The sequence below is a fragment of the Carlito syrichta genome, unplaced genomic scaffold, assembly GCF_000164805.1.
Source record: "Carlito syrichta isolate Samal-C Ts95f unplaced genomic scaffold, Tarsius_syrichta-2.0.1 Scaffold298871, whole genome shotgun sequence".
In the NCBI taxonomy this organism is placed as follows: domain Eukaryota; kingdom Metazoa; phylum Chordata; class Mammalia; order Primates; family Tarsiidae; genus Carlito; species Carlito syrichta.
The window spans coordinates 230413-253376 of NW_007242967.1; the positions used below are offsets into that span (position 1 = coordinate 230413).

General features: G+C 41.3%; 1 protein-coding gene across 1 annotated transcript in view; it reads left to right on the forward strand.

The window, feature by feature from the left end:
* ASB18 (ankyrin repeat and SOCS box containing 18) overlaps window positions 1–22964 on the forward strand; it is a 68785-nt gene that overhangs the window by 26580 nt on the left and 19241 nt on the right. The window contains exon 4 of the mRNA XM_021710733.1: window positions 22791–22960. Within this exon, the coding sequence (XP_021566408.1) occupies window positions 22791–22960 (170 nt within the window). The remainder of the gene's footprint in view (window positions 1–22790; window positions 22961–22964) is intronic.

Here is a 22964-nt window from a genome sequence, read left to right on the forward strand (position 1 = left end):
TTCATGAAGGCCAGTCTTACAGGGCATACGTGTTAGTTCAAAGTAGTTTCATTTGCATTTCTTTGATGATGAGTGAGGCTGAGTAATTTTCATGTGTCAGCTGGCTGCCCATATCTCTTCTTATGAAAAAGTGTCCAATCACGTATTTTTGCACACATTTCAAAGGGACTGTTTGTCTGATTTTTCTGAGTGTATGAGTTTCTTGTAGATCCTACATGTAATGCCTCTTTACAGATATGTAGGTGGAGAATTGCTTTTCCCTTTCTGTTGGCTGTTTACCTGCCCTTATGACAGTTTCTTTTGTTTTGCAGAAATATATTAATTTGATGAGATCCCACGTGTCTTACGACTTAAGGCATGGGCATTTAGGGCCTGAAGAGGAATTAATTTCCAATTCCAGTTTCCCTAATGGTGTCTCCTGCGTTTTTTAAGATTTTAAAAATCTGTTGTTTTACCTTTAGATCTTTGAACCATCTAGAGGTAATGTTTATCGCGCCCGGTCGCCAAACCGGGTCTCCGCCTCTGCCCCAGTCCCCGCCTCCGAACCCAGACGCTGAACACCTGGCCCTGAATTTGGGACCGGCCTTCGGCCGCCAGTGCCCGGAGCCGGTCCCGAGTCCGGCCCGGCCCCTACCTTGGCCCTGCCTTGGGACCCAGAATCAGGACCCCTGACCCAGGGCGCCGTCACACCCTGGGCCGGTACCGGACCCTCCCCCGGCCCTCGCCCCCGTGCCCCCGCCCGGGTTTAATTAGCGCTGATTGCGAGCGCGAGGGGGGAGGCGCCACGCCGAGGTAATGAGCGCAGTGATCACGGCCGCGACGCCGGCGCTGAGCAGTGCTAAAAGGCCACTAGCGGGGTTGGAGGCTGAAAAATTAGGGTTTTTAATGATAATTTTATGCAGAATAATTGTCACAGTGTGACATAAATGGTTAGCTCCTCGGGCGGGGGCTTCCAAGCCCTCACGGAAGCGGAGCTGTGCCGGCCTCCCTAGGCCCTGGACGCCGCCCCCCCCGCCGCTCCCCTGGGTCCCGGGAGAGGCAGCGGGGCCACGTGTCGTGCACAGGATTTGTGTGGGGTTTCTCAGTTTGCATTGTGTCATTTTGACATTTCTTTTCGTGAAAATGTTCCAGTCCCTGCTTTGGGGGATATCGTTGCTTGGCTTTCTACCTCCCGGTGAGGATGAAATAGAGTCACCCATGGAACGTGCTTGGAACGCGCGCGGCTCTCAGGAACTGTCTCCCTTGCCATTTTTTCACTAGTTGCTCAAAGTCGTCCATATCTCCTGCACCAGGAGGACAAGGGCAGCAGGAAGGCAGGGCTACTGGGCTGTGAGTGACCGAGGCAGGGACGTCACCTAGGAAAGATTCCTTGAAGTCAGAGCCCGGACTCGGGCATGGGGACCACCACCAGTCTTGAGAGCAACTGAAGGAATCAAGGTTCTAGCAATATGTCTGTAAAAGCAGCATTTCTGGGGTGTAATTGATATACAACAAGCTGCACTTTTTTTAAAAATTGGATTCAGGGGTACACAGGCATGTTGGACACATGGACATATTGTGGAGTGGTGGGGATTGGGTCTCAGGTAGCCCATTCCCCAGATAGTGAACACTGGTGCTCCCGTACGGGTAATTTCTGAACCCGTACCTCTCCCTCACCTTCCCCCTTTATTGGTGTCCCCAGTGTCTATTATTCCATCTTTGTGACAGTTTAGCTCATATGAGAGCATGCAGTGTTGGGTTTTCTGTTTCTGAGTCAGTTCTGGGAGTCACTTAGGATGGTGATCTCCCTCCCAGCTTCACATGTTTCACGTGTGCAATTTCACATTGTGCCCATTGTTCTCTCTCCCTCTGCCCACTTCCTTGTTCTCCACTCCTCACACTGATCTGCTTTCTTTCACTACATTTAGTCTGAATTTTCTACAGTTTAGTATAAATGGAACATACTCTTTCTTGTCTGACTTCTTTCACTCAACTTGATTTATTTTAAGATTTCTCTATGTTGTGTGTAGCCATAGTTCATTCCTTTTTACTGCCAAGTAGTGTTCCATGGTAAGGATGTGCTACAGTGTGTTTGTCCGTTCATATGTTGAAAAACATTTGCTTGTTTCCAGTTGGGGTCTTTTACAAATAAAATTGCTATGAGCATGTGTGTACGAGCCTTCGAATGGGCATATGCTTTTATTTCTTTTGGATAAATACCTAGGAGTGCAATGGCTAGTCCTTGTGATAAGATTAAGAACATAACCATTTAAGAAACTGCCCACTTGATTTCCAAAGTTGTACCATCTTACATTTCTACAGGCAATGTCTGAGTGCTCCAATTACTTCACATCTTCACCAATAGTTGGTATGGTCAGTCTTTTATTGTACACCTTCTAACAGGAATGTAGAAGTATCTTGTTACAGTTTTAATTTTCAACTCCCTTGTGATTAGTGACATTGAATATCGTTGCATGTACTTATTTGCCATTCATATACAGTCATGCATCATTTAGCACCAAAGATTCCTTCTCAGAAATGCATCATTGCAGCCGGGCTTGGTGGCTCAGCCTGTAATCCCGCGCCTTTGGGAGGCTGAGGTGAGTGGATTGCCTGAGCCCGCGGGTTCAAGACCCGCCTGGGCAGCAAGACCTCATCTCTACAGTAAATAAAAAAATCAGCCAAGCATGGTAGCGCATGCCTGTAATTCCAGCTACTTGGAAGGCTGAGGCGGAAGGATCGCCGGAGCCCAGCAGGTCGAGGCTGCGGTGGCTGGGAGCGGCCACTGCACTCCAGTCTGGGCGACAGAGTGAGACTCCAACTCAAAAAAAAAAAAAAGAAATGCATCATTGCACTATTGTGTGAACCTCATAGGGTGTACTTACACAAAGCTTGCTGGTATAACCTACTATCCACCTAGGCTTTATGAAAATTGCTCCTAGGCTGTAACCCATACAGCATGTTACTTTACTCAATACTGTAGGCAGTCATAACAAAATGCTAAAGATTTGTGTATCTAAACATGGAAAATATACAATAAAAACAGAACATTACAATCTTATGGGACCACCATCGTGTATGGAGTCTGTCATTGACCAAAATGTCATTATAAGGAACATGACTGTATCTTCTTTCGTGAAGTAGCCATTCAAATCTTTTGTCCATTTCTTAAATTGGGTTGTTTGTTTTCTTGTTAAATTTTGAGATGTCTTCACACTAGATCCAAGTCCCCTGTCAGATATGTGATTTATAAAAGTATTATTTTCCAGTCTCTGGCTTATATTTTCTTCTCTTATCAGTGTCTTTTGAAGAACAGGTCTTCATTTTGATGGAGTACAAGTTATCAATTTTTTTTCTTTTAGGAATTATGTTGGGTTATTGTATCTAAAAAATCTTTGCCTGACCCAAGATCACAAAGATTTTCTCTTATGTTTTCTTCTAGAAATTTTATAATTTTATATTTACACATGTCTAATTATCCATTTTGAGTTAATTTCTGGATATGATCTAGGGTATAGATTAAAGCTTTTTTTGACATATGGATACCCAACCATTCCATATGTCAAAAGTCTTTTGAAAAGTCTGTTCATTCTCCACTGAATTGTCTTTGCACCTTTGTCAAAAATAATTAACTACATAGCTGGGTGTGGTTGCTTATGCCTGTAATTCCAGCACTTTGGGAGGCTGAGGTGGGAGGACTGCTTGAGCCCAGGAGTTCGAGACCAGTCTGGGAAACATAGTGAGATCTTGTCTCTACGAAAAATCAAAAAAATTAGCTGGGTGTGGTGATGCATGCCTGTAGTATCAGCTATTTGGGAAGCTATGGCAGAAAGATCACTTGAACCCAGCAGGTTGAGGCTGCAGTGAGCCGTGAGCATGCCACTACACTCCAGCCTGGGTGACAGAGTGAGACTCCTACTCAAATTAATTAATTAATACACTACATATATGTGTGGATTTATTTCTGGACTCTCTTGTCAAGCACACCCAGGGCAGGACGAGGTCTGACCGATGCAACTGGCAAAGACACAAGGAGCCACTTGATTACACAAACAGTGGAAGGAAGAGTAACCAATGGTGTCAGCTCTTCATAGTCCTTGTCCCACCGATCAAAAAGAATGACACCTAAACAATAGGAGCTGAAGATGTCAATGTGAGTTGAAGGACACCCCTTTGCTGAGTCACCAAACCTAGACTTGAGCTAAGCAGTTTTATTGTCTGCAGCTCTGTTGTAAAGGGATAGGCAGGAAGGCTCCTACCTCATCAGAACCTGGGAGCTGATGAGAAACTGACTCCTGGCAGCCTCCATACCAAGCAAGGGGACAATGGTCTTACTGCAACTCCTTATAAGCTTTCAGTCCAGGAGGATAACGGTGCTCTGCCAAGACTTCAATTCAGCAGCGGTTCCAATTTTGCTTGCGCAGCCTATGTGGATACATACAGAGTCATCCCCTATACCTCTATGTCACTGCTCAAGTTGCCTATTTTAATACCAATTCTATGCTGTCTTAAATACTGCAACTTTATGATAAATTTTGAAGTCAGGTAGTATAGGTTCTAAGCACTGTTCTTTTTTGAAGTTGTTTTGGTTAATCTTGCTCCTTTTCATATGAATTTTAGATTCCATTTGTCATTTTCTACAAAATATCCCCTGGACTTGGACTGGGGTTGCTATGAATCTATAAATCAATTTGAAGGAAATTGACATCATAAAAATATTGAGGCTTCCAACCTGTGAACACAATATACCCCTCTATTTTCTAGGTCTTCTTTAATTTCTCTCAACTGAGTCTTATAGCTATTAGTGTACAGGCCTTGCACATATTTTGTAAGATTCATCCCTAATTATTTCATATTTTTGATGCCATTGTAAATGGTGTTTTTAATTTCAATTTCTGATTACATATGGCTACCATATAAAATTTATAATAATTTAGTTATGTATATTGCTCTTACAGCCTGTAACTTTTCTAAACTCACTATTTGTTCTAGTAGAGTTCCAAAGGATTTTTTGTAGGCAATCATGTAATTTGCATGTAATCTGCAAATACACACAATTTTACTTATTTTTCAGTCTCAGTGCCTTTTAGTACTTGGTTTTTTTGCACTGGCTAGAATCTTTAATGCAAAATTGAATAAAAGTGGTAAGAGTAGACAATTTTTCTTGTTCCTGATCTTAGAGGAAAGCATTGTCTTTCAGTATGATATTGGATGTAAAATTTTTATAGATTCCCTTTTTCAGTGGTAGAGAACTCTTTTATTTCTAGTTTGCTGAGAGCATGTATTATGAATGAATACTGAATTTTCTCACATTTCTTTTTCTACATGCATGGAAATAATTATGTCATGTATTGTTAATATAATGATTTATATTGATTAATTTTCAAATGTTAAACAATCTTCCACTCCTAGAATAAACCACACTTGGTCATGAGGTCCTATTTTTATATGTTGTTGGGTTTGATTTGCTGGAAAAGATTTTTAAGATCTGCATTTTTGTTCATGAAAGATATTGGTCGGTAGTTTTCTTATAATGCCTTCATCTGGTTTTGGTATTAGTAATCCTGGCCTCAGAATAAATTGGGAAGTATTCTCTTCTATTTTCTGGAAGACCTTGTTTAAAATTCTTATTATTTCTTCCTTAAATGTTTAATAAAATGCATCAGTGAAGCTAGCTAGGCATGGAGTTTTCTTTGTAAGAAGGATTTTGACTATATTTCTTTTTTTTTAATTTTTTAAAATTTCATTTTAAAGACGTGGGGTACAATTCAGGGTTAGGTATACAAATGTTCATTATGCAGGTACCCTTGTTGATGAGGTATGCCCCTCCCACCCCTGGCAGTTTCCCTCAACTACCAATCCTACCCTCCTTCCCCTGGCAGTTTCCCACTACTTCCAATCCATTTATTATAGTATTACAATAATTGTTAAAGGTCCGCTTATGAGTGAGAATATATGGTACTCTGTTCATTGTTTCTGTGGTAGATCACTGAGTATGATTGACTCTAAATCCATCCAAGTTACTGCAAAGTCCATATGTTTATCCTTCTTTATGGCTGCATAATATTCCATTGTATATATGTATCACATTTTTTTATCCAGTCCAGCTTCGATGGGCAGCATGATTGGTTCCATATTTTTGCTATTGTGGATAGAGCTGCAACAAACATGCATGTGCAGCTATCTTTTTGGTAGAATGACTTGAGTTCTTCCAGGTATATTCCCAATAGGAAGATTGCTGGGTCATATGGAAGGTCAATTTCCAGTTCTTTCAGAAATCACCACACTGTCTTCCAAAGAGGTAGCACTAGTTTGCATTCCCACCAGCAGTGTAGAAGCATTCCTTTTTCTCTGCATCCTCGCCAGTATCTGTTGTTGTTTTATTAATGATGGCCATTCTTACTGGGGTTAAGTGGTATCTTGATATGATTTTGGTTCTCATTTCTCTGATATTAGAATTTGATTTCTTTACTAGATATAGGGCTTCCTGAGTTATTTCATTATTTTTGAGTGAACTTTAAAAGTTTGTATATTTTAAGAGATTTGTCTCTTTCAGCTAAGTTTTTTAAACTTATTGGCATAAAGTTGCTCCTTATTTTCCACTTAAAAGCTATAGATTCTGTAGTTTTATCACCTCTCGCATTCATGATACTAGAATTTGTCTTCTTTTCCCTTATTAGTCTTACTTTTGGCTTCATTGTATTTCCTTATTGTCTTTCTATTTTCTATTTTTTTAATTTCCACTATGTTATTATTCCCCTTTCTTTGCTTACATTGGATTTGATTTGCTCTTCTTTTTCTAGTTTCTTAGGGTGAAAGTTAAGGCCATTGATTTGAGAAGTTTCTTATTTTCTGATACAGGCTTTTAGTGCTATACATCTGCCCCTACATACTATTTTAGTTGAATCTTACAAGTTTTAATGGTATGTTTTTACTTTCAGTCAGTTTAAAATACTTCTGAATTTTCCTTTTGCTTTTTTAAATTTGAATTATGGGTTACATAGGAGTATGTTACTTAGTTTCCAAATATTTGGAGATTTTCCAGGTATCTTTCTATTACTGATTTATAATTTCATTCCATTGTGGTTATAGAACTTGCTTGGTATGACTTTGCCCTTTTAAATTTACTGAGATTTGTTTTATGATCCTAAGTATGCTCTATCTTGGCAAATGTTTCATGTACACTAGAAAATAATGTGTATTTTGTGGTGGTTGGATGGAGTGTTCTATAAGTATTAATTAAATCAAGTTGTCTAATAGTGTTGTTTAAGACTTCTGTATTCTTGCTGATTTTCCTCATAATTGTTTTACAAGTTATTTAAAGAAGGATGTTAAACTCTCTGAATATAATTGTGGATTTGCCTATTTCTCTTTACAGTTCTGTCAGATATTTTGAAACTATTATTTGGTACATAAATGTTTAGTATTGTTATGCCTTCCTGAAGAACTGACCTCTTTGTCATTATGAAATTATATTATTTGTCTCTGATAATATTCTTTGGTCTAAAATCTATACTGTCTGATATTAAAATAACTAATCTGATAATAATATTGGTTTCTTTTGTTTAATGTTAGCATGGTATACCTTTGTCTATCTGCATTAGTTATATATTGTTGTGCAGCAAATTAGCATTAACTTAGAGACTTAAAACAACACACATTTATTATCTCACAGTTTCTGTGGGTCAGGGGTTTAGACGTGTCTTAGCTAGGTCTTCTGATCTTGGGTTTCTCACAAGACTGCAATCGATGTGACAAAAAGTCCCAGTGTCTCATCTGAAGGGTCAACTGGAAAAGAATGTGTCCAAGCTCATATGGTTATTGGCAGAATTCAGTTTGTCAAGGACTATTTAACTGAGAGTCTCAGTTCTTTGCTGATTGTTGAAGGCCATCCTCAGTTCTTTATTGTCTTAGTCCATTCCTGCTGCTATAACAAAATGCCTAAAACTGCATAATATATAAATAATAAAAATTTATTTCTCATAGTTCTGGAAGTCAAGTTCAAAGTGCCAGCAGATTCATTGTCAGATGAGAGCCTGCTCTCTGCTTCCAAGATGGCATGTTGTTACTGATTTCTCACAAGGTAGAAGGGGCAGAAAAAATGGAAGAGTCAAATTCATCCCCTCAAGCTCTTTTATAAGATCACTAATACCATCTATAAGGGTAGAACCCTTTGGCCTAATCACTTTCTAATGACCCCATCTCTTAATACTATTGCACTGGGAATTAAATTCTGAAATGAATTTTGGAGAGACACAAACATTCAAACCACAGCACTTGCCATGTGGGCCTCTTTGATATGGCAACTTGCTGCATTAAAGTATGTAAGCTGAGAAGACAATAAAGAGAATCTGCTTGCAAGGTGAAAGTTACAATCTTTTGTAATCTCTTCATAGAAATGACCTCCTATTGTGTTTTCCATATTTTACTAGTTAGAAGCAAATCAAAGGTCCTGTCCATATTCAAGAAGAGGGGATAAGGGTATAAATACCAGAAGACAGGAATAGTGATGGATCATGCTAGAGGTTGCCTACCAATCCATCCTTTCATTTTTAACTTATTTGTGTCTTTACAAGTGGATTTCTTGTAAGCAATAATTGAGTCTTGCTCTTTTTAAATCCAATCTGATAACCTCGGTATTTTAATTTAGTATTTAGACAATTTACATTTAATGTGATTTTGATATGGTTAGGTTCAAAGCAAACATTTTGCTTTTTTTATTTGGCTCATCTACTCTTTGTTTCTTTATCTTCTTTTTCTATCTTTTACTAAATATCTTACTGCATATTTTTTGTGATTTCATTCTATCTCCTTTTTTAGCTTATTAGACATAACTTTTGTTGTGTTATTTTAGTGGGTTTTTTTAGGGTTTATAGTATACATCTTTACTTTATTAAAGTCTGTCCTCAAGTAATATTATACTACTACTTCATGAGCAGTATACAAACCATATGACAGTGTGCTTCCATGCTTCTCTCCTCCTCACCTTTGTGCTATTGATAGTATACATTTTGCTTCTACATGTAAGTCCCACAATGTGTTGTTATTTTTGTCTGTTTTCTTTTAACCATATTGAAATAATTTTAAATTTTTTGTTTACCCATGTAGCTATCATTTCCAGTTCCCTTCATTATGCAGACCCCAAATTCCATCTGGTATCATTTTTCTTCTGCTTGAAGGGTTTTCTTTAACATTTCTTTTTTTTTTTTTTTTTTTTTTTTTTTTTTATTGTAGAGATGAGGTCTCGCCAAGTTGCCCAGGTGGGTCTCGAATCCACAGGCTCAGGCAATCCACTCACCTCAGCCTCCCAAAGCACTGGGATTACAGCCATGAGCCACCACACCCAGCCCTCCACTGTCTTCTAACTTGCATTTTTTAATGAGAAATCTGTCATCTTCTTTATATATTTTTTGTACCTGACATATCATTTTTCCTGGCTTCAAGATTTTCTCTTATCACTGGTTTTAATCAATTTGGTAGTAATGTTCCTCGGTGTAGTTTTCTTTATGCTTCTTGGGCTTGGGATTCATTAAGCATCTTGTGTCTGTGGGTTTAGTACTTTTCATCAAATTTGGAAATATTTTGGCAATTATTTCTTCACATTGTTTTCTGTGCAATCTATACTTTATTTCAGAGACTTCAGTTGCATATACCTTATGCCACTTTAAATTGTTCCATAGTTCACTGATGCTCTGTTTATTTTGTTCTTTTTTTTCTGTGATTATTTTTTCTTCTGAAATACCTAATCTGTCATTAGCCCCATCCAATATATTTTTCATCTCAGACATTATAGTTTTCAACTTTGGAAGTCCAGTCTTGGGCCTTTTTTATATCTTCCATGCCTTGACTTAATATAGTCAATTTTTCTTCTAGCTTCTCAAAAAATGGAATACAGTTATAGCAGTTATTTTAATGTCCCTGCCTACTAATTCTATCACCTGTGTCATTTCAAGGTCACTTTTGATTGATTGATTTTTCTCTTTATTTCATTGGGTGCTTGATATTTTTGTATTCCTATCAGTATTCTTGATCCTTGATCTTGAACATAAGGTTATTTGAAAATAGTTTGATCCTTTTGGGTCTTGCTTTTAAGCTTTGTCAGTCAGGATTTAAGCAGTGTTTAGTTTAAGGTTATTTTTTTTTTCTCTATTACTGAGACAGCACTCTTCTTAATACCCTGATCCATGTCTCATCATTTATGAGGTTTTACACTTTGGTTGTTAAGAACAGTCAGTATTCCTGAACCTGTGCATACTACATGCACTTTTTACCCTAATCCTTTCGTGGTTCTTTCCACATGGTTTCCTCATGCATACACACTAACTAGTACTCAAGTGAATGCTCAAGGGGGCCCTCTGCAAAGTTATTTCTGTATGAAGCTCTCGCCTCTCCAGGACTCTCCCCTGCAAGCGTTAGCCACCTTGGCCTTCCTAGACTTCCAGCTCCCCAGACCCATCTCTTAAACTTAGAGAGCTCAACAAGTTCCATCTGGGTCTCCTTTTCAGCACTCCAGCCTTATTCCAGAGGCCCTGTGGGAAGCTGAGAAATGTAGTGTTGCCGATCATATTGCGTTGTGAATTCAAACCTTGTGACTCGTTTCTGTCCTCAGCTGCAGGCTTTCTCCATTTTCCACTGGAAGCTTTTCTTTCCATATTAATTAGACATGAATTAATTTATGGTTTGTATTCACTTCGAATTTTTGTTCTTAACTTATGTGATAGATGCTTTGCTGGGATGTACAAAGATGTCATCTTGTGACAAAATTATAGAAATTCCATTTATTTTTAAAAACACACAGTTCCAAGTTCAAGACATAATTACTATTCCTGCAAGCATCCAATCACCAGTTATTGAGTCCTGTGAGGTATTGAGACTATGCTGCCTTAGACATAGTCTCTGACCTCAAAATGCTGGTAGTTTGAGGTGAGAGGAAGGTGATGATACAGCAGTGTGCTAAACACTGAGCCAGATATAGGTCACATATACTATGTGCATAGAGGTTGAGAGTGTGGGCTGGTGAATTTCTACTGGAAAGTTTCTAAGACAGAAAGAAGCATCAGTTTTATTAAAGAAGGTAACAACCAAATCAATTGCAAAAGTCTATGTACTAAGAAAGCAGGCAAAATTATTAATCAGTTGTGCATTGATTACATTCAATTTTGATCATATTTTATAGCATATAATTTTACATTTACAAGTGCGTATTTCACCATGCTTGATGTCTGGGTTGAATCCCCAATTCCAGTGCTCACTAGCTGTGCAACATTGGGCTAGTTATTTAATTTTTCTGTGTCTCACTGTCTTCATTTCTAAAATTGGGGTAATACTTGTGCCTACCATGTAGGGTGCCTATGAGGATTAAATTAATTTAAATAAAATGCTTAGAGAGCATGTAGCATATAGTAGGAATTATACAGGTGCTGCCTCATGTATAATCACTATGTTTTATGGGAATTGAAACAATATTTCACTATTTCAAATTAACTTGGGGTTTGTTGTTTGTTCTTTATCTCCATATTTGTTGGTCGTCTGTGATTTATTAATATCCTTAGTCAAGAACATAACTCCCAGTGATAACATGTTCCCATAGAAAATATAACCTATTTGATAATACCCCATGTCTGGGTATACATTATTCCCCTCACCCCAAAAACATATATGCCTATATTACCTTCTCTCTTGTTCAAATCAAGTTCTGTAAATGTAACATGGTATCCTGGATTAGATCCTAGAACAGAGTATGGACATTAGTGGGAAAGTTAGTAAAGTCCAAATAAAGTCTGCATTTAGTTAATAGTCTTGTACCAATGTTAATTTCTTAGTTTTGACAAATGTACCATAATAATATTAGATATTAACTTTAGGGGAAGCTGGGTGAAGGGTATTCAGGAACTCTATATACTATCTTTACAACTATTCTAAAACTCTAAAGTAATTTTAAAATAAAGAGGTTTTTAAAATCAAGTTTACTTCATACCTTGGGCCCCGACCCCCTACATTGTACACTATTAGAAAACTATTTATTTTTACTAAGAAATGAGAACGCAGTGCCTAATCTGAGCACAGAAAAAACACAAAATACTGTGAATCCTGACAATAACCTTTCAGATAAGTCAACAAGCTTACATTTGCACATGATAAGGAGCTGAGACCCTATGCAGGCTATGAGTGCTGCTCAGCTTAGACACTGTAAAACAGAAACTAATTACCCAGCTTCAGTTGATTTTTCAGAAATCATACAGGTCCAAGCCATTGTTTAATAAGAGCGTTTTAAATGTCTTTGTAGTAAAGTAGGGATTTTTTGAACCTCTTTTCTTCTGTATTACTCTTCTCCTTTTCTTTTTTTTTTTTTATTTTGTTTTGTTTTGTTGGGGGGGCTTTGGGGGGGTTGGGTTTGTTTTTGGGGGTTTTTTTTGTCTCATTTTCCCTTCTATGTGTCTCTCTACATGAATCTTTCCCTGTGGCTGTTTAATTTGGCAGTCTTGACTTATTTAAATCCTGGTTATGGGGGAAAAGTTCAAGATAAGTGATGAATAAACCAGAAGTTCAGGCAGAACTATGTAACAGCTGACTTAGAATTCCTTCGATATCAATGATGATAATGGAAAATGCTGGCTGGTCCCATTGAACACCTCTACAATAACACAGCCAACTACCTTGAGGATGAAAAGTTAATAGATGTCAGAAAGGGCCTGAGGTTTCGACCATGGCTTTTCAGCTCTAAAGAGTCTCCCTAAAGTTATACTCTGAGGAGGTCTGGTTTCAGGTAGTATAAACATTATCACTTTGACAAGAAAGAGCTACTTTCTCTGGAATCTTTTTATACATAGTAGATTTTAGGTCATCCTTAATTTTTTTACCTCACAGTAGAGAGGGGGTCGTTGACCTACATACAGAGCCATTTCATTTTCTTACTCTTGATGACAATGGTCTCCACACCTAGGGACCCCGTTCTGCTCCGTGCTCTTTTAGTTGGCAATTCACCATGGGCGCAGAACTTTAAAACCTTTGAGTCTCTGAGTTCCTGGGATTAAAAAAAAAATTATCTGTGCTTCCTTCCAACCAGCAAGCTTCAGAATTCAGAATTCAACGCACAAAAAGGGATATCAGAGCTTTAATCTAGGAGCTTTTTGAAGAGATTTTCCCAAAAAGAAAAGTTCCAGTAAAGTTACTCTGTTCACATTAGTAGCCTGCATGCCAGCCTCGCCCTATTTATTATCAGATCCCTCTTCTTGACCCTTTTTTTCATTCTGAGATAATTAAAATGAGAAAAGAATTTGTTGAGGCCTGGTTCTTTTTCTTGTCTATAGCTGTCTTGATTTTTTGAAAGTGAGGATGACTTGCTTCCCTCATGGAACATATCAATAAAATGCATGCAAGTTTACTTTTCTGTCCCTGTTGTGTCAATTCAATGAAATTTTTTTTAAAAACCATAAACTGGATTTGGACTTGTGAAAGCAACTAATTATATTATGGGGGGGAGGACCAAGATTCTCCACCTGATAACAGGAAGAGTTTATCTGCCTGAGATGCCAGCTCGTGGGCACTGATACATAACTCAGAAAACAGTCCACTCTTTACACATTCTAGATAAGTAATTGATTCATTAAGTAGAGAGGAGAAAAAGATGGTCTTGTTCAATAGGAGTTTAAGACACCTTAAAGGACATTGAAGGATGAGGTGCCAGAGAAGGGTAGCCCCCATTGGATGACTTAGTATTTGTAGAAATTCACACATTCCTGAGCATTTGTGTCTTCTTTCCTATAATCCTCCCAGGCCTGTAAGGCATGGTCATCCCCAGTCTATGGAGTAGAAAACTGAGGCTTGAGAGGGTCAATGTTTTGGTAGTAGGGTGGCACACATGGAAATTGGCAGAGCCAGGACCCAAAGCCAAGTGAGAACAATGCTGAAAGATTGCCTCTCCTTGTTAACCTAAGTCTTTTTTTTCCCCCAATGTCTATAATCAGGAAGTAGCTCCACTTATCTCTAGCTACCTTCCTTCAAACATGTTCTATTATAGTTGTATCCCCCTTCCCTGCCCCTTGATGGTATCCCAGGCAGATTCCTCAACTTCCCAGTCACTTGCCAAGTCCCAATTTATACCTAAAAGCTAGTCTGGGTCAAATCAAAACTTTACCCTCTGAGCAAAAGCCTTGATCAGACACTTTATGAAAGATTAAAAAATGGTCGATAAGTAAATGAAAAGATGCCCAATGTCATTAGTAATCAGGGGGATGCAAATTAAACCACAACAAAATATTCACTATTTCATACTTACTACAACGAACTCAAAAAACTGACAATAACAAATGTTGGCAAGAGCATGGAGCAACTAGAACTCTCATACATTGTTGTTGGGTTTGTAAAATTATATCTCCTTGGAAAACTGTCTGGAAATTTTTATAAAGTTAAAACTACACCTACCAGCAATTCCATTTTTAGGTATTTACCTTTTTAAAAATGAGAACATATATCCACAAGAAGACTTATACAAAAATGCTTACAATAGCTTTATGAATAATAGTTAGAAAAACAAAAACAAGCAAATGAACATCTATATCAATAGAAAAATGGATTAAAAATTGTGGTATATCCATACAATTAAGTATGACTCAGCAATCTAAAAAAAATGAGTTACTCTGTACATGCAACAATATGGATGAATGTTGACAACATTATGTTGAGCAAAAGAAGCCAGACACAAAAATGTAGACCATTTTAGAAAAGGCAAAACTAACCCATGGTAAGAAAAATCAGAACAGTGGTTGCCTCTGGGAGTTATGACTGACTGGTAGTGAATACAAGAAAAATTACTGGAGAGATGGAAATATTCTACATCATGATTGAGGTGTTGGCTACACAGTTATATTCCTTTGTTGAAATGTATTCAATTGTTTGCTTAATTCTTGTGCATTTATCTATATGTTAATTTTACCCTACTTTCAAAAATACATACTTAGAACTTTTCTCTCATCCAATTCAATGCTCCCCCCACCTCATCCCTGTTCCTACCCAAGAAGGTGATAAAGTATTTTCTTTTCATTGTCCTCCTTTTTCTTCCTCTCATTTTGATGCTTCTGGGTCTTCCACTTCATCTAGTATATTGGGACCAGGGGAGCAGAGAAAAGAAAAGTTGCCCATTTCTTATAGAGGAAGAGACACTAGTGAAGCTTCCAGAAAGTCAGATGCTGCTTAGTGGGCATGTGGGGAAAACAATGGAGATACTTTGCAAATCTTATTCACTAAATAGTTTCTCAGTTAGCCAAGGCAAAGCATTCCATTTGCAACAGGGGAAGAATTGGCCCAAAATATCATCATCCACCACAACTATCCAACACTTCAAAAAACAATAAAATGGCAGCCATTGCTCCAAGGGAAACATCATGATAGAAATGACCAACCAGTTTCTCCTTCAGTCTCCCCCTACCCTGAAGGATTTGTCCATTTGCATCAGCCATTTCAGTTGTAAAAGTTTATGCTCAATAGTCTTATAGCTCAGCATCCCAGGAGAAAAGAAGAGAGAAAAAAAGAAAGGGAGGTTGTCAGGTCCCCAAAGGACAGCCTCAGCAGAAGGTCCAGGAAAATAAAGTGGAACTGCTCCTCCATCAAAGTCTTGGAGCTGTGGCTTCCCCTATCTTTCTTTTGCAGTCAGCTGGGAAATCAATGCACGGGAAGGAACCTTCTCACAACAGCTTCACTAGAAAACACAGCTTAATTTTCCTCCTGAGCCTCTCCCCCAACCCCTACCCCACAGGCTGGCACATGCCCAGCATCCAGATGGCCCTTCTGCCCTCACCAAAGGACCCAGCCTTGCAGCCTCAGCCACCCTTCCCCTGGGACGTGTCTCCAGCCTATCTGCCTCTGTGTCACCTCCCAGGAGGAAAAGTAGCAGTAACAATGATTCAACAAGACGAGCTCATAACACCCATGACCCTCACTGAACACACTGATTCGCGTTACACTCCTTCTGTCTGTCAGAAGAAATTCCAGCTGCAATCATGTGTCGAGGATGGTAAAGAGCACGTCAGGATTGTCCAAAGACTCCAGTGACTTCCAGTGAGAGAAGCTGGGACTCAGAAGGCTTGACATTTCTAACAAAGTGCTTATAAGCAATACACCTCTCCCCGCCACGCCCCACCCGCACACATACAAAACAAAGTGATGTATGAATCTTGAATTTACCCTTGTTTTTAGTTCTTTGTCATTGTTGTGATATTGCCTGCTCAGCATCACCTTTTGGTGGCTGTTGAATCCCTGTATTATCCAGCAGTGACTGCAGTTCCTATCCCAGTCAGGACGCACTTACTGCAAGGTCACTTTCATCTGCCAGGCCCCTGCCCTTCAGACCACCACTTAAACCTCAAAAATTGACTCTTCACCAAGAACTAGGGAGAATGGAACTTACTGTGCAGGTGATCTGGGAGGAATGCATGAGAACTGGGTTACTGTGCTGACCCTCAGCATGAGGTACACGGGGCACCCTCATCTTGTTCTGCCTTCAGTGTCCCGTCATTGAGTCCATCCAGGAATTCTTATGGAAAGGTAAAAGAAGAAACACTTCTCCCTGCCTTGAAAGGAACTTGGAGCATTTCCTCTACTTCTTGAACGAATGAAGAAATGAATGAATGAAAAGTTGAGTGATAACTTATGGAAAATGCCTAGAATAGTGTCTGGCTCATAGACAGTGCTTAACAAATAATAGCAATGGTAAGATGGTGGCTCTCACCTGCAATCACAGCACTTTGGGAGGCCAACACCAGAGGATTGCTTGTGCCCAGAAGTTCAAGACCAGCCTGGGCAATATAGCAAGACCCCATCTCTACAAAACATTTTTTTAAAATGACCCAGTCATGGTGGTGTGTACCTATAGTCCCAACTACTTAGGAGGCTGAGGTAGAAGGATCACTTGAGCCCAGGAGGCCACCACTGCAGTGAGCCATGACCATGCCACTGCACTCCAGACTGGGCAACAGAATAAGAACCCAACTCTATAATAATAATAATAGCAATGAGAAGTAGCAGATAGGTGGTGTGACCGAGAACTTGGAAGCCCCATGGAGCTGTTGAGGTCTCTGCTTTGCCGTTTCCTGGCTATATGGCCTTATGTATATCACTAGTCTTTTAAGTTTCAATTTCCCCAACTGTAAATCCCACCTAAAATGCAGTGTTGTTGCAAGGACTAAAGATAATATTTATTAAATTTTTTTAAAAAGCCAAGTACTAGAAAATCCAAAAGGCCTTTCAGCCATGAAGTACCATTTTGAGGGTTTTGTGTGAATAAAGTGATTGGGAGGTAGAAGAGACTGGTTGAGAGAACACCTGGAGCAGGCTCTGGCTGAGAGAAGAGGTGTCTGGCAGAGAGGTGGGTCACAGGTGGGAACAGGTGGGTGAGGTGACAGGTACAGTGGGAAAGCTAGGCTGAGGCCTTTAAACCTCTGCCCTGGGAGGGGACTAGGAAAAGTCAGTGCTTTGGGAAGATGCTGAAGGGTGGATTGGAGTAAGTGTGGGAGTAAACCAAGTCCTACTTCCCCTTATAGAAATGAATTGAAATGACATTGATTCAACAGCCCTTGAAGGGCTTATCTCTATTAACTCCTGCCTTTTGGCTCAAGTTACGTTTTATTTGTGCTACCAACATTGGGCCCTTGTAACAGCCTGTCACCATAGTCATTATCAAAGACAGGGACAAGGAATCCGGGGGTGAATGTGTTTGTCCAAGTTGCTTCATATCAGAGGCTGCTGAGATGACACAGTGTCTCCTTAATCTTTATGAGATAGAGACAAAGTTGTTCTGATATCTTCAGATGGGAATTCTACCCTTGGTTCCTGACAGTACCGGCTCTACACTGACCCCAGGCCTTTCTGACTTGTCTGTCAGAATAGCAGGAGACATGCTCACAAAGTCTCGCCCCAGATTCAAGGACTCAGGCAAGGCCACTAAAGGCTTGCAGGATGCTTTCTCTGGTGGGCCATTTCTTCTTCTTCGACTGAGGACATTGATACATACAACACAGTGTTTTTAAATGGGCCTGGATCCTGGAATCAGGTCTGGGAGGTCCCCGAGATTGTCAGCCACAGCTCTGCCTATCACTCATTACCTCCCACCCACCTCAGCCCCCTCCTCTGCTCACCTTCTAGTAGGCATTGCCATACATACATTCTAAGACCACTGCTTATGCCTGAACAGATCAATGGAAAAAAATTCTAGAGTATTCTAGGAAAATCCAAGGGGACATTCTTAGAATTCAAAAACTGTTGCAGTGACTGGTGGGGGGATTGTTTTGTGAGTGAAATAATCTCTGATGCAGTTCTTATATCAAATTGTAATTTGACTTACTTTGAAAATTTTGAAAATACAGGCAGGCAAAAAGGAAATAGAAGCCCCCATATCCCCATCATCTGGAAATAAACACACATTGTCCTCTAAATTTTTAGGATTTTTTTCTATGCACATATAGAGAGAGATGCTTTTTCAAAATGAGCCTGTGCAGTGGTGCTATTTTGTAACCTGGTCTTTTCACATATGCATGGCAAATATCTTTCTGTGCCATTAAAAAGGCTCTCACACCTTTATTTTTAATGACTGCCAGTGTGTGCCAGCAGAGATATGCCCGAGTCAATTTGTTGTGTTGTTTCTTTCTCATGTCTGTGGTTCTGCAACTCAAACAGTTGCCCACTCTAAGAAAGTGCCAAGGTTTAGCCAATTAGAAGTTCTTCATTAAAAATGAAAAGAGCATCTGCCACCCTCCAGAGGGTGAAAGGTATCGTTCTTCTGAAAGGTATCTGTGTTGCAAATAGCAACCTGGTCATTAGCCAGTTAGGCTGTGCACATGAAAAAGAAGACTGGTGGTATTTCCCTATGGACTTTAGAGAGGCTGAGCTGTTAAAAAAAAAAAAAGGAGAAGAATATGTTGTGTAATTGTTTGCAAGCGCACAGTCTCGATGGCAAAATGAGACAGAACCCTTGATTTCTAATCTCCTGCTGCACTGTTCAAAATTCCTCCCAGAGAGGCAAGTAGGAAGCACAGGAACACACTCTGATTGTAAAATTTGCATCCTCTCTTAGCCAGTAATAACAATATCCCAAAGGACATTTTGCATCACACTGTACTTATTTGTAAAGATCTTTCATCCAACACAGACCATTTCTCAGGACACTGGAGAAACTGAGGGCGAGAATTAAAAATACTGGCCGGGCTCAGTGGCTCAGCCTGTAATCCCAGCACTCCAGGAGGCCGAGACGAGTAGATTGCCTGAGTCCATGGGTTCAAGACCAGCCCGGACAACTTGGCAACACCTTGTCTCTACGATAAATCAAAAATTAGCTGGGCATGGTAGCATGCACCTGCAGTTCTGGCTACTTGGAAGGCTGAGGCAGAAGGATTGCCGGAGCGCAGCAGGTCGACGCTGGGGTGGCAGTGAGTGTGCCACTGCACTCCAGCCTGGGAAACAGAGTGAGACTCCAACTCAAAAAAAGAAAAAAATACTGAGCTTTCCTAAGTAAAAATATAAGTGGATTTAAGGGCAGCCACTGTCTGCCCCAAGAGCATCAATGGATGATCTCATTCAGAGGCACAATTAGATAAATAATAGGAAAAACAGCAGCAGTACAGAGAAAAGTTGGAAGATGTTAATTAATGCATTTGTTCAGTATGCGTTTAGGGAATGTCACAGGGCAGGGCACTGTGATAGGCACTGAGGTTCAGAGACAAATAAAGCTACCATTTCTATGGTTAAGGAGCCAGCAGTCTGAGAGAGGAGTCAAAGGTGCCAACAAACATTGAAATACATGGTGCCCAGGTACATACATACAAGGCATATGACACAGGTGTGATCCCTCTGCCTGGTGACACTGGGAAGGTTTCCAAGAGGAAAGAAAGACAAGAATATATGGGCCATCACGTAAAGCAGGCCAGCTCAGGAAGGTGTATGCACTAGGCACAGGGGCATGATGTGCCAGTGTGTGTTCTAAGAATCACACCCAGTCAGATAGGATGGAAGCACAGTGGGGTGGTGCCTCGGGGTGAAACTGGAGAGGTTCACAGGAGCTGGAACACATGGTGTCACATGTCCTGGAGAAAGGAGTGTGGGCTTCATCCAGCAGACAGGCAGAGCTACAGGGTTTTCAGTAGGCAAGTATTGTCTAAGTCCCACCAAAACGGCTCTTTCTGGATAGTATGGAGCTTGATATATTGGAGCATGGGGAGGAGGAGACAAATTAGGAGACTTGTAAACATTCTGGCAAGAAATATAAACATTCTGGCAAGGACAGTGACAGTGGGAATGAAGGGAGGAAGCGTGTCAAGTGATTATTAGAGAGATTGAGGCAACAGGGCTCATCATATGAAGGACAGGGAAAAGGCAGAGCACAAATAATCTACAGGGCAAGGCCTCCAAGGAAGCCAAAGAGGACTAACTCAGGGACAAGATGATTGAGAGGGATTACCTTCCTTCGACATAGGGGAAAAGGACAGAACAAGCATTGTAGAAGCCACTTCTAACAGATGCCCAGATTCATGTGCAGAAGCAGGCAAGTGAGGGAGACAGAGACTGGGTGCAGTGTCTCACACCTGTAATCCCAGCATGTTGGGAGGCCGAGGCGAGAGGATTGCTTGAGCACAGGAGTTCAAGACCTCCTTTCTTTTTTTTTTTTTTTTTTTGAGTCGGAGTCTCACTCTGTCGTCCAAACTGGAGTGCAGTGGCCGCTCCCAGCCACCGCAGCCTCATCCTGCTGGGCTCCGGCGATCCTTCCGCCTCAGCCTTCCAAGTAGCTGGAACTACAGGTGTGTGCTACCACACCCGGCTAATTTTTTATTTATTGTAGAGATGAGGTCTCGCCAAGTTGCCCAGGCGGGTCTCGAACCCGCAGGCTCAGGCAATCCATTCACCTCAGCCTCCCAAAGCATGGGATTACAGGCTTAGCCACCGAGCCCGACTGAGAAGTTTTTTTAAATATTTTTTTATTTTTTATTTATTTATTTTATTTTATTTTTTGAGTTGGAGTCTCACTCTGTCGCCCAGACTGGAGTGCAGTGGCCGCTCCCAGCCACCACAGCCTCGACCTGCCGGGCTCCAGTGATCCTTCTGCCTCAGCCTTCCAAGTAGCTGGAACTACAGGTGCACACTACCACACCCGGCTAATTTTTTATTTATTGTAGAGATGAGGTCTCGCCAAGTTGCCCAGGTGGGTCTCGAACCCGCGGACTCAGGAAATCCACTCACCTCAGCCTCCCAAAGGCGTGGGATTACAGACTGAGTCACCGAGCCTGGCTCCTCCTTTCTACAAAAATAAAAAATAAAAAAAATTAGCCAGGCGTGGTGGCACATGCCTATAGTCCTAGCTACTTGTGAGGCTGAAGAGGGAGGATCGCTGAGCCCAGGAGGTCGAGGCTGCAGTGAGCCGTGATTGTGCCACTGCACTTCAGCCTGAGACCTCAACTCAAAGAAAAGGAAAGAAAAGAAGCAAGGGAGGGAGTTTAAGGACAACGATCAACATTAGGAGCAAAAGAATGAGGAGCTGCCCTCAACACTAAAAAGTTTTCAGGCCCAGCTGACACCAAGGCCAATCTCCACGAATGGTGCTTCCTCCAACAGGGCCCAGCACCAAATGGAGAGGAGAAGGCTGTTACGAATGGACTCCTGCTTGAAGATTTGGCTATTTGAGTTGGGGATGGCCATCGTCCCCTCAGCTTAAGGGACTGAGGATGCACATAAGAGAGTGACTGCCGTGCCTCCTTAGAAAGGAAGTGAAACCAGAAAGGACTGAAAGAGACAAGGGATCAGGTATTCAGGTCTCCAGAGAGCAAAGATGAGTAGTACCAATAGCTGTGGGTGAGTCAGAGGAACCAGAGGCTGTGCTCTGAAGTCAGCATATTAGAATGTCAGACTCCAAAGCTGGAGCAACCTTATTGATGGCAATGTAGAGGAGGTGTCCTCAGGAGCCTGTGGCTGAAATGATCATGGGCTTGTATTTACCCATGGAAGACAAGGGCTAGTGGAGTGCAAGAGCGTCTGTGTGACTGTCCTCTTGCTTCAGGCTGGGGCAGACTGAGTTTCCCACCAGCATTCTAGGCCTGGGGCCAATGTGGGCCTACCTGACCAGCAGCCTGCCATTTGAGCTTAGGCAGAGGTGTCTGGAGTGCTCCCAGGGGATGGGAGAGCCTCTGAGGAAGCAGCTCCCCTGGGAGAGGCATCGGTGCCTGGTGTGGAGGATAGTCTTAGCATCCAGTCAGTGTGCCTGGAGGGGGGGCCACAGGCTCCCATTGGGGACCTAGAAACCCCAGGAACCTCAATGGGGAACTTGGGTATAGCCAAAATCCAGTCTGCTCAAAGAGAATCTGATTGGAGCAAAAGTAGCCTTGCAATAAGGCATGGTTGTGTTTCCGACCTAATTCTTCCAGCGCTATCTGAGGACACCGAGATGCCAGTGTAAGTCAGTGTCCTTGAGGAAAGGATAAATTCCCTCCGTGGGAGCAAAGCTGAGCGGTTTTCAGGAGAGGTCCACGCCAACCTCTAAAGGCCTCTCTCCCTAGAACCGTGACTGCCTGAGGTATGACAAAGAGCCCGATAACTAGTGCCTCGAGCACTGTTATATGAACATTACCCTCCCAAGCAGCACCAAGCAGTTACAATTTCGTTATAAGTTGGAACTCTGTGCGTGGACTCCCATGACCTGTCCCGGCATGTTTCCACCATTTGGTAACCGCTTTGTCACAATCTTTGTTTTTTCAGCTTATTTTGAGCTTGCGTAGCCTCAGCCCAGGAGACTCGAACTCATGTCCCTTTACTCGGCGTTACCCTTGACATTTTAGGAAGCCAACTCGCCCGGCAAACGCCAGCCACGGCGTAGTGGGTCGGGAGTGACAGGGTGCGGGCGTCCCGAGGGGCGCCCGGGTGACCCGCCTTGGCCTCCCCGCAGGTGCGCGCAGGCGCTGCTGGAACACGGGGCCTCGGTGCAGCGCGAGGGCGGCGCAGGCCGGGACACG